This window comes from Camelina sativa, chromosome 7, assembly GCF_000633955.1.
Source record: "Camelina sativa cultivar DH55 chromosome 7, Cs, whole genome shotgun sequence".
Classification (NCBI taxonomy): domain Eukaryota; kingdom Viridiplantae; phylum Streptophyta; class Magnoliopsida; order Brassicales; family Brassicaceae; genus Camelina; species Camelina sativa.
The window spans coordinates 22,016,401-22,032,361 of NC_025691.1; the positions used below are offsets into that span (position 1 = coordinate 22,016,401).

General features: G+C 39.8%; 1 protein-coding gene across 3 annotated transcripts; it reads left to right on the forward strand.

Moving 5' to 3' along the window:
* Positions 6,015-8,370, forward strand: LOC104701907 (cysteine protease inhibitor WSCP-like). 3 transcript variants are annotated; one of them, XM_010417669.2, is made up of 2 exons: positions 6,015-6,642; positions 8,052-8,370. In XM_010417669.2, exons 1-2 carry the CDS (start codon positions 6,137-6,139, stop codon positions 8,239-8,241), a joined length of 696 nt encoding a protein of 231 aa, XP_010415971.1. In that variant the 5' UTR covers positions 6,015-6,136; the 3' UTR covers positions 8,242-8,370. The 3 variants fall into 3 exon arrangements, with proteins under 3 accessions (XP_010415971.1, XP_010415970.1, XP_010415968.1); XM_010417668.2 differs by having other exon boundaries at positions 6,018-6,645; positions 8,055-8,370; XM_010417666.2 differs by lacking the exon at positions 6,015-6,642 and having other exon boundaries at positions 7,426-8,370.

Here is a 15,961-nt window from a genome sequence, read left to right on the forward strand (position 1 = left end):
TGGTAAAAGAGCAGCAATTCATATTGATGGTAATGATGTCGAAGAAGACAAAGGAAAGAGAACATCAAGAGAACCGAAGAAGAGAAAGCAAGGTAAGTTTAATGGAGAACAGTCATCAAAATCTGGTAAAAGAGCAGCAATTGATATTGATGATGATGATGATGAAGATGATGATGTCAAAGGAGAGAAAGGAAAGAAAACATCAACAGAACCGAAGAAGAAAAAGCAGTATGCAGATTGCTGGAAGAATTTTACACTGATTAAGAAGACTATTAATGGAAAACTAGAAGATAGAGCGCAATGCAATCACTGCAAGAGGGACTATGCATATGATTCACACAAGAATGGTACAAATTCTTACAACCGTCATATGAAAGCATGTAAGGTTCTGCTTAGTAATGCTGATATTAGTAAGGTGATGCTCAACTCTGAGGCAAGATTACAAGCTAGGAAGATTGATCATATGGTTTTTCGTGAAATGGTAGCTAAGTGTATCATTCAGCATGATCTCCCATTTGCCTATGTTGAATATGAGAGAGTTAGATCAGTTTGGAAGTATTTGAATGCAGATGTGAAGTTTATTAGTCGGAACACAGCTGCAGCAGACGTTTACAAGTTCTATGAGAATGAGACAGAGAATTTGAAGAGAGAATTAGTTCACCTTCCATGGAGGATTAGCTTCACTTCTGATTTGTGGACTGCAATCAGTCATGAGGGCTACATGTGTCTAACAACACATTATGTTGACAAGAACTGGAAATTAAACAGCAAGATTATTGCGTTCTATGCTTTTCCGCCTCCACATTCAGGTATAAACATAGCAATGGAGATTCTACAGAAGTGGAAGGATTGGGGAATTGAGAAAAAAGTGTTTTCCATCACATTAGACAATGCTACTAACAATGACACAACAAAAGAGATTCTGAAATCTCAGCTTATGTTGCGGAATGATTTGTTGTGTGGAGGAGACTATTTTCATGTGCGATGCGCAGCACATATCCTCAACATCATTGTTCAGATTGGCCTGAAAGATATAGATGATACATTGGAAAAGATCAGAGAGAGTATCAAATATGTTCAAGCTTCTGAAAAACGTGAGATATTGTTTTCAAAATGTGTTGAAGCTGTTGGTCTACAGTTGAAAGCGGGATTGAATATGGATGTGAAAACTATATGGAACTCAACATACAAGATGCTTGATAGGGCTCTCAAGTATCGAGCTGCCTTTGGTAATCTCAAAGTCATTGATGAGAAAAACTACAAGTTTCACCCTACAGAAGTTGAATGGCACCGATTGAAGCAGATTTGTGAGTTTTTGGAGCTTTTTGATGAAATCACTAATCTGATCTCATGTTCAACATATCCAACTTCAAACTTGTATTTCATGCAAGTTTGGAATATCAACAATTGGTTGATATCGAATTCACATAATCAAGATGAAGTCATCAGAAGTATGATTGTCCCAATGAGAGAAAGGTTTGATAAGTATTGGGAAGAGGTTAGTGATGTCTTTGCAATGACTATAGTGTTTGATCCAAGGTTGAAGCTAACACTGGTAAATTATTGTTTTGGAAAGAACAACAAGGTTTCTGCTCAGAGCAAGATTAAACATTTGCGTGGTAAGCTTACTACTCTTTTTGAATCTTATGAGAATAAGTCCATTTTCACATCATCTTCTACAGATACACGTGAAACTAATCAGAAAACTGATGAGAATGAAGGAAAAAAAGGGAGTTTTGGCAACTATGATGTAAGTTCTCAGTCTCTTATGCTATTGGTTTTTAAGTTCTGTTTTGAGAAATGTGTATAGATGTCTAGACTGTTTTCAGGTTTAGTTATAGTTTCTTTTTGTTTTGTACATTTGCAGTTTTTTTAAAAATGTTTTGGGTCTTGTTTTATACATTTGCAGGATTTTATAAACTTCCGCAAACAAACTGTTGTTACTAATGGAAAGTCTTCTTTGGAAATGTATCTAGATGATCCACCGATAGATATGATTGAGTATGAGAGTTTGGATATTTTAAAATTTTGGAAAGATAACTCTCAACGGTATGGAGAACTGGCGTCAATGGCTTGCGACCTCCTTAGTATACCAATCACAACAGTAGCATCTGAATCTTCTTTTAGTATTGGAACTCGAGTTTTGAACAAGTATAGAAGCCGTCTTCTCCCAAAAAATGTTCAATCACTGATATGTTGCCGCAATTGGTTAAAAGGTTTTGAAGCATATGAAAATGGTAATCAAACAATTATCATAATTTGGTATTGATTGTGTAACTTTTAAGTGACATATATTTACCTAGACCTTTTTATTACTTTGCCATATGTAGAGGAGGATGAAGAATTTGCTGAAGATGAGACACTACCTTCTTTCCAATCAATTGTTGATGATGAAGCTTGATTTGGTTGAAGAGACATCTTAACCTTGAGACTTCTGTTTTCAGCTTTCCATTTCAGTTTAATACTTTGGTTTAATGTTTCAGTTTAAGTACCTCAACTAATGCTTCAGTTTAGTACTTCTTTGATTTAAATTTCAGTTTAAACATCTTTGATCTTCTGTTTTATCTGCTATAGTTAACTTTTTCTCACTTCTTTGTTCTTCAAAAAAGTTTCAAGATAGCAATGATCAAGATTGGAGAAGAATCAAGTTCTTGTCCGTTTGTTCTGGAAGGCACACAAAGTCTTGGGCTCGTGCTTAAGAATCCGTGTTATTTCTCCCCAAAAACGTTTGATCTTTAGCAGGCTTAACCACACATTTAGTATCTATATTTTCATCATCTTCACTACCACTTTGCCGATAATGGTTATTGAAGTCGTTATTCTGAACCACTTGAACTTCTTCTTCAATATCACTCTCATCTTCATTTCCACATAACAAGAAATCATGAAGAAACAAATCAAATCCATACTAAGATCTGAACGAGTCATCAAAGAGACAAATTCATAACAAACACATTAATAGAGATGTCAACGAAACATAACAAGACAACGCCCGCGGGCATGCCCGTTAGTCCGCAAGAATAAGCGGGGCGGGTATGGACGGTGATTCGTTGCCCGTTGCTTATGGCGGACCGGTCCGCAGCGGATCAGAAGAAAAGCAAGACCGTTGCGGTCGGTCCATGCGGTCGCGGGCATGCCCGTTTGACATCTCTAGTGACAAGGAGTTTACAATTAGTTGATAAATTGATAATGATCACTTTAATTAGTAAAACTAGTCATATATGTTGTATGCGCTCTAATACTATATAACCGTATGGTCCTTCCTGAATTCCAAAAATCAAATTCTGGTACGAAATAGATTGAAGAGATTCTTATAGAAAATGCTATTTTTTTAGGCAAATTTTATATGCATGTTTTGCTAAAATCTTATGGATTTGTCATTTTCAAACATTTAAGAGGCCAATTCTTCTCCCTCACTTGTAGTCTAGTTTATCTCCACGTCGGCTCTGCACTTAGTTATACTTTCTGCTAAATTCATACTTTTGTTTGACAGGTTTCATTTTTAGTTTTCGACTCTTTTTTAAAAATTAATAGAGAATGTCAAATGTGGCCAGAAACAGAGATGTTGAGGATCATTTCGTGCGTTGGATAACTCAACCGTACGTATCTGATCTCGTCTTGTGAAACCTCGTCTTCCTCCGGTTGTTGAGGATTAATAGAGAATGTCAAATGTGGCCAGAAATAGAGATGCTGAGGATCATTTATTGATCGTCGTTTTTTTTTCCTGCTACGCGTATTATTAGTTAACTTGGGCCATTGTGCATGTTCCTGGTGCTGAAAAAATGAAGTTGAATTATTTACCATAGAGTCTACTCCCTTCTTTCAACTCTTACTATAGTAAAAAATCTTAGAAGCCAACGATCAGATTGTGACGCGAGGAAAAAGCCAACAACCATTTTTAGCTGATAAATGAATTTAGGTAGGATTCATCATTTTTTCTCTTCTGATTTCTATGTTAGTTAACACGAACCATTGTGCATGTTCCTCGTGCTAAGAATTGAAAGCTTGAATCCATAACCGTAGAGTCAAATTAAGACCCCTCTTTCCAACCCTCACCCTCCTAGAAAGTTAGTTGGCCAATATAATTAAGGACTATATTCTGATGTGAGGAAAAAGCCAATAAGTAGTTATAGCTAGCTGATAAATTGAAGGTTTTACTTTACAAAACTGGGAGTTTTTTCCTTCTCTTTTTACTGTCATGCTCCGTTTTTTTTTTAATCATTGAGCCACAACTAGCTGACTCATGGAGCAAGATTCGATATGTGGTATGATGATGCATGTTCTCGGTGCACTTATCCTTTGACACTAGACTGTGGCCACTTCACAATATCGTTAGGTTTTATTTTTAATTTTCGATTCTTCTTTTAAAATTAATAGAGAATGTCAAATGTGAGCAGGAACAGAGATGTTGAGGATCATTTTGTGCGTTGGTTAACTCAACCGTATCTCTCGTCTTGTGAAAACCTCGTCTTCTTCTCATTTATTGATCGTCGTTATTTTTTCTTGCTATGCGTATTATTAGTTAAGTTGGGCCATTGTGCATTTCCTCGTGCTGAGAATCAAAAGACTAGTCTAATGAAGACCCCTCTTTCCAACCCTCACCATAATAGAAAATTAGTTGGTCAATATAATCAACGACTAGATTAATTCTGACGTGAGTAAAAAGCCCATAGCTGATAAACGGAAGGTTTTAATTTACAAAACTGGGAGTCTTTTCCTTCTCTTTTTACTGTCGTTTATTTTATATCTTTGGTCATCATTTTGCTACAACTAACTGGTCGATTAACCAAATCTTTATATTTGTACAGAGCGGGACTCATTTTTTTTCTTCTGATTTCTATGTTAGTTAACACGAACCATTGTCCATGTTCCTAGTACTGCAGATCGAAAGCTTGAATCCATAACCGTAGAGTCTAATTAAGACCCCTCTTTCCAACCCTGATCATGACCGTAGTAGAAAGTTAGTTGGACAATATAATTAAGGACTAGATTCCGACGTGAGGACATAGCCATTAAGTATTTATAGCTGATAAATTGAATGTTTTGCTTCACAAAAATTGGGAGTTTTAATTTTCCTTCTCTTTTTACTGTCATGCTCCGTTTTGACCGTACTCCTATAAATTGAAGGTTTTACTTTACAAAATTGGGAGTTTTTTCTTTCTCATTTTACTCTTATATTCCGTTTTTTTTCTCATTGGGCACAACATCTTATATTCCGTTTTTTTTCTCATTGGGCACAACATCATTAACCAAATCTATACATTCGTAGAGAGTGGGATTCGATCCGTGTGATGGTGCATATTCTTAGTAGACTTATCATTTGCTCACTTCACATTTGACATATTCTCTAAAAACAAGGAGGAATTAGGATTTTTGTATTGATTATTGGATGATATACGAGGAGGGGGTACCCCTCTATTTATATGAATGCATTGATTACAAGATAAGTCTATTTTTCTTAAATCTCGGATTGAAGATATAGTAAATTTCCTCTTCTGATGAGCAGGTCGGGCTTAAGGGGCAGTCTTGGAGGTCGGTCGAGTGACTTCGTCAGGCTTCTGCTTATAGGTCCGTTTAGCTGGCCCAAAAGAGGGTCCCTGGTTTAGTTGATGTGCAAAGTTACTCGGTTTACCTTGGGTTTAGGTCAGTACGAAAAATTACCAACAATTACCATAGAGTCTATAGTAAGAAAAATTTTAGAAGCCAACAATCCGATTGTGCCGCGAGGAAAAAGCCGATAACCATTTTTAGCTCATAAATTAATTAGGTAGGGTTCGTCTATTTTTCTTCTTCTGATTTCTATGTTAGTTAACACGGACCATTGTGCATGTTCCTCGTGCTGAGAATCAAAAGCTTGAAACCATAACCGTAGAGTCTAGTTAAGACCCCTCTTTCCAACCCTCACCCTAGTAGAAAGTTAGTTGATCAATATAATTAAGGGCTATAGTCTGACAAATTGTTATGGCTGATAAATGGAAGGATTTACTTTACAAAATTGGGAGTCTTTTCCTTCTCTTTTCACTGTCATGCTCTTTTGACCGCAGAGAGCTCCTATAAAGACTGATACAAAATGTGTTAGCTCTCCACAACTCAACTCACTCAAATCCTAGAAATACACACTCACAAAACAATCACAATGAAGAAACCTTCAGTAGTCTCTTTTCTCATCACTCTCATGTTTGCAGCATCAGTCGTCTGCATCCAAGGACAACGACAGGAAGAGGTGAAGGACGGAGACGGAAATCCAGTTAAACTCGGTGAACAATACTACATCCAGCCTGTGAAGACGAAAAGTAACAATGGAGGTGGTCTTGTCCCAGCGGCCACTAACAGACTTCCCATTTGTCCACTTGCCATCACCCAAACACTCCTTCCGTACCAACCGGGACTACCGGTTAGCTTCAATTTACCATACGCTCTCATGGAAACGATCGTTAAGACATTTGTAGCTGTAAATATCGAGTTTAGGTCAGACATCTGGCCGGTCTGCAACGAGTTTTCCAAGTTCTGGGAAGTCGATGTTTCCTCACCGGCTCACAAAGAGCCTAAGATTCTCATCGGTGGTAAACCACAAGAGAAAAATAGTTGGTTTAAGATCGAGAACGCCGGAGAAGGAACAGGAGAAAACACTTACAAGTTGACCACATTAACCGGAACCGTTNATCTATACATTCGTAGAGAGTGGGATTCGATCCGTGTGATGGTGCATATTCTTAGTAGACTTATCATTTGCTCACTTCACATTTGACATATTCTCTAAAAACAAGGAGGAATTAGGATTTTTGTATTGATTATTGGATGATATACGAGGAGGGGGTACCCCTCTATTTATATGAATGCATTGATTACAAGATAAGTCTATTTTTCTTAAATCTCGGATTGAAGATATAGTAAATTTCCTCTTCTGATGAGCAGGTCGGGCTTAAGGGGCAGTCTTGGAGGTCGGTCGAGTGACTTCGTCAGGCTTCTGCTTATAGGTCCGTTTAGCTGGCCCAAAAGAGGGTCCCTGGTTTAGTTGATGTGCAAAGTTACTCGGTTTACCTTGGGTTTAGGTCAGTACGAAAAATTACCAACAATTACCATAGAGTCTATAGTAAGAAAAATTTTAGAAGCCAACAATCCGATTGTGCCGCGAGGAAAAAGCCGATAACCATTTTTAGCTCATAAATTAATTAGGTAGGGTTCGTCTATTTTTCTTCTTCTGATTTCTATGTTAGTTAACACGGACCATTGTGCATGTTCCTCGTGCTGAGAATCAAAAGCTTGAAACCATAACCGTAGAGTCTAGTTAAGACCCCTCTTTCCAACCCTCACCCTAGTAGAAAGTTAGTTGATCAATATAATTAAGGGCTATAGTCTGACAAATTGTTATGGCTGATAAATGGAAGGATTTACTTTACAAAATTGGGAGTCTTTTCCTTCTCTTTTCACTGTCATGCTCTTTTGACCGCAGAGAGCTCCTATAAAGACTGATACAAAATGTGTTAGCTCTCCACAACTCAACTCACTCAAATCCTAGAAATACACACTCACAAAACAATCACAATGAAGAAACCTTCAGTAGTCTCTTTTCTCATCACTCTCATGTTTGCAGCATCAGTCGTCTGCATCCAAGGACAACGACAGGAAGAGGTGAAGGACGGAGACGGAAATCCAGTTAAACTCGGTGAACAATACTACATCCAGCCTGTGAAGACGAAAAGTAACAATGGAGGTGGTCTTGTCCCAGCGGCCACTAACAGACTTCCCATTTGTCCACTTGCCATCACCCAAACACTCCTTCCGTACCAACCGGGACTACCGGTTAGCTTCAATTTACCATACGCTCTCATGGAAACGATCGTTAAGACATTTGTAGCTGTAAATATCGAGTTTAGGTCAGACATCTGGCCGGTCTGCAACGAGTTTTCCAAGTTCTGGGAAGTCGATGTTTCCTCACCGGCTCACAAAGAGCCTAAGATTCTCATCGGTGGTAAACCACAAGAGAAAAATAGTTGGTTTAAGATCGAGAACGCCGGAGAAGGAACAGGAGAAAACACTTACAAGTTGACCACATTAACCGGAACCGTTGGAGCCACCCCAGGGGTTTGGGCTTGGTTAAGAGCACCACAGCTAATTATCACCAATGATGATGCTAAGACCTTACTCGTCAAATTCAAAAAGGTTGATGATGCTTCTACGGCTGCTACTTCTACTTCTCGGGTTGAGAAGCCAGGTCTAAGGATGTTCCCATTTTACTAGTCAACTAGTAAAAATTATGTAATGTCAAGCCTGAGACTCGTTCATGACCAAATATAGTGGGTTGAGAAAATACCCCCACACATGTTCTTATCTTTCATAAATAATAAAATAAAATTCTATTTTCTGTAACTTTAATATGGCAATGCTCAAGTGGTTCTTTGTGAATGTCACTGCAGTCTGCAGCAATATTATACACATATAGTATCGCATATATGTCGTCTGTGTCATTTAGGATATGGTCCACTACTTTAAGATTATACATAAGTACACATGTGTGTCAAGTTTCACTCTACCCTTCCTTTCCCACTTCTTGATTCTTTGTCCCTTTCTCGTTATAAAAGTGGATTTACTATTTTTGCCGTCAAATGAATAAGAAAGAAACAAAATATGGCTAGATTCAGAGATGTGGAGAACCATTCGTACGTTGGTTCACTTCATGCCTATCTCTCTGTGTTTGAAATCTTGTCTTCTTCCCATGAATTCCCTCTTTTTTATTTTCTTCATATGTTGTTATTTAACATGGACCATTGTATTTGTACATGTTCTTAACGAACTTTGAATCGATTACCTTTAGATTCTAAACCTCTCTTTTCAACCACCATCACTGTTAAGTGTTCGTAGACAGTTAGAAACCAAGGATTAGATTGTGACGTGGGGAAAAAGCTAGTGAATTTAAGGGTTTGGTATTTTGGGCTAAATTGAACAAAATCAGAAAAAGTAGAAAACTTTAGAAATATAATAGAAGTTATGGCCTCAATATGGTTTTAAAAAAATGGTAGAAACAGTAACAATTTTCTCCTCGTGGTTGCAACTAGAGGTGTCAAGCGGGCTCTATGCCTTTGGGTCTAGCCCAAATAGTACTTCAGCGGGTCGGATATGAACACTAAATATTAAGCTCGTTAAAAAGTGGGTCTTGCGGGCCTGATCCAAACAGATTGCGGACTTTAGCGGGTTATACCCGCGGGTTGGCAGGTCGGCCCGCGGTCTTCAAATATTAAATAAAAATAAATATCTAATATAGATACGTAACTATTTTTATATAATTTTAAATATATATCTTTTAAAAATATGTGGTAACACAAATAATTTAATGTAAAAAAAAATTAAAACATCAATAAAAATTAATATAAACATTAATTTTATTTAAAATTGTTTTTTAAAATTATTATTTATTACTTTTACTTTATTTTAATATATTTTTATTAATTTTATTTTATTTTTTAATATATTATTTAGGTCCGTGGACCAGCCCGTTGGACTTAATGGGGCGGGCTTGGACATAACTTTATAACCACCTTTCCCAATAACACCAAACGACAACGTTCTTAAAAGTCCAACTCAACAGTTCCTTTTTTTTTTGGTTTTTTGTATTCTCTCGATGTCTCTCTGTCTCTGAAATCTGAATCCTCCATTGATGTTTTATGTATGTCTTCAGTTTCTCATATTCTAATGCTTTCGTCTTTCTCCGCCAGTCATACTTCTCTTAGCTTTTCTTTTGTTGAGTCTTTTTTTTTATCCGCTCGAGGTCTCTTCGGTAACTTATATATGCACACCAAGTATTCGATTAAATGCCGCTTACAGACCCACACTTCAATTTCACCATCATATCCTGATCATACGATACATTCATGATTTATAATCAGGCTTTTTGACCATATAGAACTCGTTTTTGAAAGTCACAAGCTGCATGATGAAAGAATTCTATTTTTTGTTGACGGCATTCATACGAATCAACGTTCAACAAAAAGCTTCTTTCACATTTCCATTTTTACTTCTTTCAAAATTCCACCCAGAAAAACAAAAAAAGAGTTAGCGCCAATGCCTAACAACAAAGAGAGACTCGATGACTTGGAGGCTGGTCTCGGGTTGATGCAAGATGGCCTCGGAACGGTACAAGATGAGGTGCGAGCAGTTACTACCAAGATCGACGGCAAGTTACAAAAGATGGAGACGACTTTCCGTCAAATGTTGGAAGACACGGTGAATCAGATGCGTGAGCTCATTGTTACCAGCCGAGAGAGTGGAACCAGTGCGGATCGGGGAAAGCGGCGAGTAGAAGAGCAGCGCTACCCGATGGAACAGAGGAATGACCATGTCAATCCTTTTGCGGTAACGACAGTGCAAGCCCAGGCTCGGCAGGTTAAGCTGGATTTTCCTCGGTTCAATGGTGGAGACCCGGAGGAGTGGTTAAACAGAGCAAAGCAATATTTCACTTACCATGAGATACCATGGGATCAGAGAGTCAGCTTAGCCTCCTTTCACCTGACGGAGGAGGCGAATGCGTGGTGGCAGGCAAAATCGAGAGGGAGAGGTTTTGATGTCCATCATCTGCCATGGGAGACGTTTGAGGCGGAGTTGTATACATGCTTTGGTCCCACTGACGGAGAAGATTTTGAAGAAGCTCTTTGTCACATACGGCAGAAGGGAACGTTAATCGAGTACCCGAGAGAATTTGAACGACTGCAAAACAAGGTAGATTGGTCTGAGAAAACTCTGGTGGGTGCGTTTATGGGGGGGCTTCATATCTACATATCTAGTGGCATTCGGATCCTCAAACCGAAAACATTAACGGAAGCAATCGATCTTGCAAGAATGAGAGATGACCAGTTACAACAAGAGAAGCGGTGGAGGTCATATAATAGCAGTTCGGGGAATTCACGTTATGCAGTCACTAGTTCCCCGGTACCACGAGAGAAGCAACAACCAACACCTCGACGGCTGAATTGGGAGGAGTTGAGGAAGAAACGTAGTTTGGGGTTATGTTTTAGTTGCGATGAAAAGTACACCCCTAGTCACAAGTGTAAACAACCACAGCTGTTTATCATGGAGGGCGAGCATGATGAGACAGAGGATGAGAAAACCGACGAAGACGGAGGAGAACTGGCACCGGAGATTACGCTACACGCATTAACGGGTTGGGATGCGGCTACCACTATCCGTCTTCGCACCAACATCAAAGGAAAGGCATTAGTCGCACTCGTGGATAGCGGTTCGACGCACAATTTTATTGGCAAGAAAGTGGCTCAAGGGTTAAGATTAAAGGAAATGCCGATGGAGCCGTTTGATGTTCGTGTCGCGTATGGTAATCCTCTTAGCTGCCGTCGGAGATACGAGGATGTGCTGATCAAACTGGGAGACACCGTGTTCAGCCTCACGTTGTACGCGTTACCCTTGGTGGGCCTGGATTTGGTGTTAGGGGTCCAGTGGTTAGAAAGCCTCGGGCCTATTTTGTGTGATTGGAAGACACAAACAATGCAATTTGAGTGGGAGGACACAACCATTACGCTTAGAGGGCTTCAACGGTTAAAAATTAGGCCCACGACCCCACAAGACATCGACAAGGAGAGGAGAGAGGGACAGACCCTCTTCGCAATCTGTTCCACAGAGGAGACGACCTCGCCACCGTCACTCCCGGCCTCGATGCAGACGTTGGTGAGCGAGTTCACTGATATTTTCTGCACACCTGACCAACTTCCACCACCACGGGAGATCGAACACCACATCAATCTGAAGGAGGGAACCGATCCTATCAATGTTCGACCGTATCGTTATGCATATTACCAGAAAGACGAGATTGAGCGACAGGTGAGTGAGATGCTTCAGTCGGGCATAATTCGACCAAGCTCAAGCCTCTTTTCCTCACCGGTCCTCTTGGTGAAGAAAAAGGATGGATCATGGAGATTCTGTACGGACTACAGGGCACTCAATTCCGCGACTATCAAGGACCATTTTCCCATTCCCACTGTTGAGGATATGCTGGATGAGCTCTACGGATCTGCCTTCTTCACCAAACTCGATCTAACAGCGGGTTACCACCAGGTGAGGATGCATCCGCCGGATATTCACAAAACAGCTTTCAGAACACACAACGGCCACTATGAATATCTCGTGATGCCCTTTGGTCTCTGTAACGCCCCGTCAACGTTTCAATCACTCATGAACAACATCTTCCGTCCACTAATGCGAAGGTCAGTGTTGGTCTTTTTCGACGATATTCTCATTTACAGTCCAAACTGGGAGGAGCATCTGCAACATGTACGTGCCGTTTTTGAGCTGATTCGTAAGCATGAGTTAGCAGTGAAGCTGAAGAAATGCAAGTTCGGGAAACAGGAGTTGGAGTATCTCGGACACATTATCACTCACACGGGGGTCTTGGTTGATTGCTCGAAGGTGACTGCTATGACAAACTGACCTGTTCCCACGATAAATCACTGAGTTGCGGGGATTCCTTGGTTTAACTGGGTATTACCGCAAGTTCGTTCGTGACTATGGATTGATTGCTCGTCCGCTGACCAATTTATTATGAAAAGGGCGTTTTGCTTGGGATGTGGAGGCGGAGAAGGCATTCCAAGCACTGAAGTTGGCGATGACAACAACACCAACACTTGCCTTGCCTAATTTCTCTCAACCATGTGATCGAAACGGATGCATCGGGTGAAGGTATTGGTGCTGTTTTATCACAAGAAGGGAAACCAATTGCATTTATGAGCAGGTCCCTTGGAGCAACTAAGAATTCATGGTCTACATACGCTAGAGAAATGTTGGCTATCATAGTAGCAATCCGGACCTGGCGACCATATCTTTTAGGGAGGCGGTTCACTATACAAACTGACCAATGGAGCCTCCGTTATATGCTGGAGCAACGCATTCTCACACCGGAACAACAGAAGTGGATGAGCAAGTTGGTTGGGTACGACTATGAAATCATCTACAAGCCGGGAAAAGCCAATTCTGCAGCAGATGCACTATCACGGGTGGCAGAAAGTCCTGTTCTGCTTGATATTTCTGTTCCTAAAGTTTCCTTGTGGGATGATTTGCAGACCCTGGCCACCAAAGATCCATACCTGCTTCGCATTGGTGCACTCACAAAAGAAAATCCAGGACATCCGTACACTTGGAGGGATGGGTTTGTCTGCTACAACAATCGCATAGTGATTCCTCCACAATCCCCGTGGATTCAACAACTTTTGTTTGAACATCACAACACGACCATGGGAGGCCATTCAGGTGTGTTACGAACCTTTAAACGCTTATCTCATCAATTTTATTGGCCCTCTATGCACAAGGTGGTGGCGGACTATGTTTCACGCTGTGACACATGTCAACGGGCCAAGTCTCAGACCATGTCACCCGCTGGTCTCCTCCAACCACTTCCTGTACCTGAGCAGCTCTGGGAAGATGTGTCTATGATTTTTGTAGACGGCTTGCCCAAGTCCGATGGATACACAACAATCATGGTGGTTGTTGATCGGTTAAGCAAATCAGTACACCTGGTACCCCTGAAGCACCCTTACACAGCAGCAGTTGTCGCAGGCCAGTTTGTTGCATTCGTTGTGAAGTTACACGGTCTGCCACGTTCTATTCTCAGCGACCGTGATCCGGTATTTCTCAGCAACTTTTGGCAAGAATTTTGGAAGTTGTCAGGCACTAAGCTTCGTCGGTCTTCCGCCTATCACCCTCAGACTGACGGTCAGACCGAAGTCGTCAATCGGTGCATCGAGCAGTTCTTGTGTTGCTTCGTACAACATTGACCAAAACAGTGGAGCACCTTCTTACCATGGGCAGAGTATTGGTATAACACCACTTTTCATGCCAGCATCGGTATGTCTCCTTTTGAGGCACTTTACGGGCGACCCCCTCCCTTACTACCAAGGTATGAAATTGGATCTTCCTTGTTGGGAGAGATTGATGAGCAGATGCGTAACAGAGACGAGCTTTTGGGAGAGTTGAAGAAGCACCTCACGGCTTCGAACAATCGCATGAAGCAGCTGGCAGATAAGAAGCGTCGTGATGTTACATTCCTAGTCGGGGATTGGGTTTTTCTTCGCCTCCAGCCGTATCGACAACAATCGGTGATCCGGAGGTTCTGCAAAAAGCTTTCAAGTCGATTCTATGGACCTTTTCAAATCACAGAGAAAGTTGGCGCAGTGGCGTATTGTTTAGCACTACCAGAAGATTCACGTATCCACCCAGTTTTTCACGTGTCTTTGTTAAAGAAATGGGGGTGAAGAAGTGTTGGTTTCGGTGGCATTACCACCACTTCGAGAGGATGGTGTCTTATGCTTGGAGCCGGAGCGTGTGTTACGTTTCCGGGAAGTCGAGCAGGGGTCTGGGCATAATACAGAGGTTTTGGTTCAGTGGAACAACTTACCGCCGGAGGAAGCGACTTGGGAGTATTTGAAGCAGTTGTCGTTGAGTTTTCTCCAGTTTAAAGTGTACCTTGAGGACAAGGTTCTGTTCGACGGCGGGAGTGTTGATAGGATAGCGACAGCTGAGGATAGAAGTCGCAAGACTGAAGTGGCATTGAGAGTGTCATCTAGGCCACGTAAACCGAATCCAAAATACTTGGGTTAAGGAAGTCATGGGGACTTCTTTCGTTTGTTTCAGTTATCAAATAAGAGACTAAGTCTTCCTATTTTCTGGGAGACTGTATCTCCACTTTCCCATTTCCTGCATTGTAGGAGTCAATGACTCCACTTCTCTGTTCAGTTATTTGCTTCGTGTACTTGCTTATTTATATCAATGGAAAACAACAAAAATAGGTAGTCTAAACTACCAATCAATTCCTGAGTGTTCTTATTTTACAATCTCTTGTTTTGAGGAGGGACCAAACGTATTATGATTTGATGTTACCTTATCAAAGCTTCTATATATCTATATTAACATTTTCACCGCAGACAGTGTCATTGTAATTAATTACTCAAATCTTACAAAATCGACAAATAATTTTTGCAAACAAGAAAATGTTATTTGGATATCACAACAATACTCGACCGTAAATTTAGCTACTATGATGCCATAAAATTAGTACTTAAAATCGCAATCTCATTTATTGGAATGAATATTCTTAGTTAAAAAAACTATATTTAAATAAAATCAAACAAGGAAATCTTTTATTACTCCGAAATTTATTATAAGAATCTTTGTAATATATAAAATCCCAACTCTTACCTTTTATTCTATGGCATATTCTAAACGTAATGACAGAGTTCTCACTAATAAATAATTAAGATTTTTTTGCCAGATTTTGTAATTGCTCACCATAAATATCGATAACCGTTATCTTCATGATCTTTATCTGCCGCGACTTTTATAAACCACTATAAATACATACCATTCATATATTGTCAACTCATCATATCCAATAGCAACTACTCTTATATAATCAGTATTCAAAATAAAAATTCTAATAGCCGATTCTTTTGCTTTCCTCTGGTAAATCTGAGCGATAAAATCTTCTTCAGCTTCATATTGAATCAGATAATCAATTCAGTACAAATTGTCCGGAGCTTTGTTGTTATCGTCATGAAAACTTGAATCCGTTGGGAATTGATGAAACCACCAAAATAGATCTGTGGACGTTAACTGAACTTTTTTTTGTCCAGGTCCGTGAGCAGTATCATTTGGGAAGATGGGGAAGATGAACATTTTCCTCTAATTTTTAATTTTACTTTACTGTATGTCTTTTTTTTCCTTCATGTATATATTGGACACCATGACATTTTTTATTTTAATTCACATATGACCTATTATATTAAACATATCAAACCATACTAGGCTTAACGTAAAACACCCAAAAATATTTTGTACATTCAACCAAGGCCCATTTGTATATGATTAATTTTTTCCTTGCCTATATATTTACTTGTATTTTTTAATTATTAACAAATTGTTTTTTATTAATATATAGTTTAACTATGCAAAGTAATAGATATATTAC

What these genes read in the sequence shown, in the direction of transcription:
- LOC104701907 (XM_010417669.2), top strand. Translation starts at nt 6,137, where the DNA reads ATGAAGAAACCTTCAGTAGTCTCTTTTCTCATCACTCTCATGTTTGCA. An exon ending in GAAAACACTTACAAGTTGAC is followed by an intron (nt 6,643 to 8,051) that starts CACATTAACCGG and finishes TTACAAGTTGAC; the next exon opens with CACATTAACCGGAACCGTTG.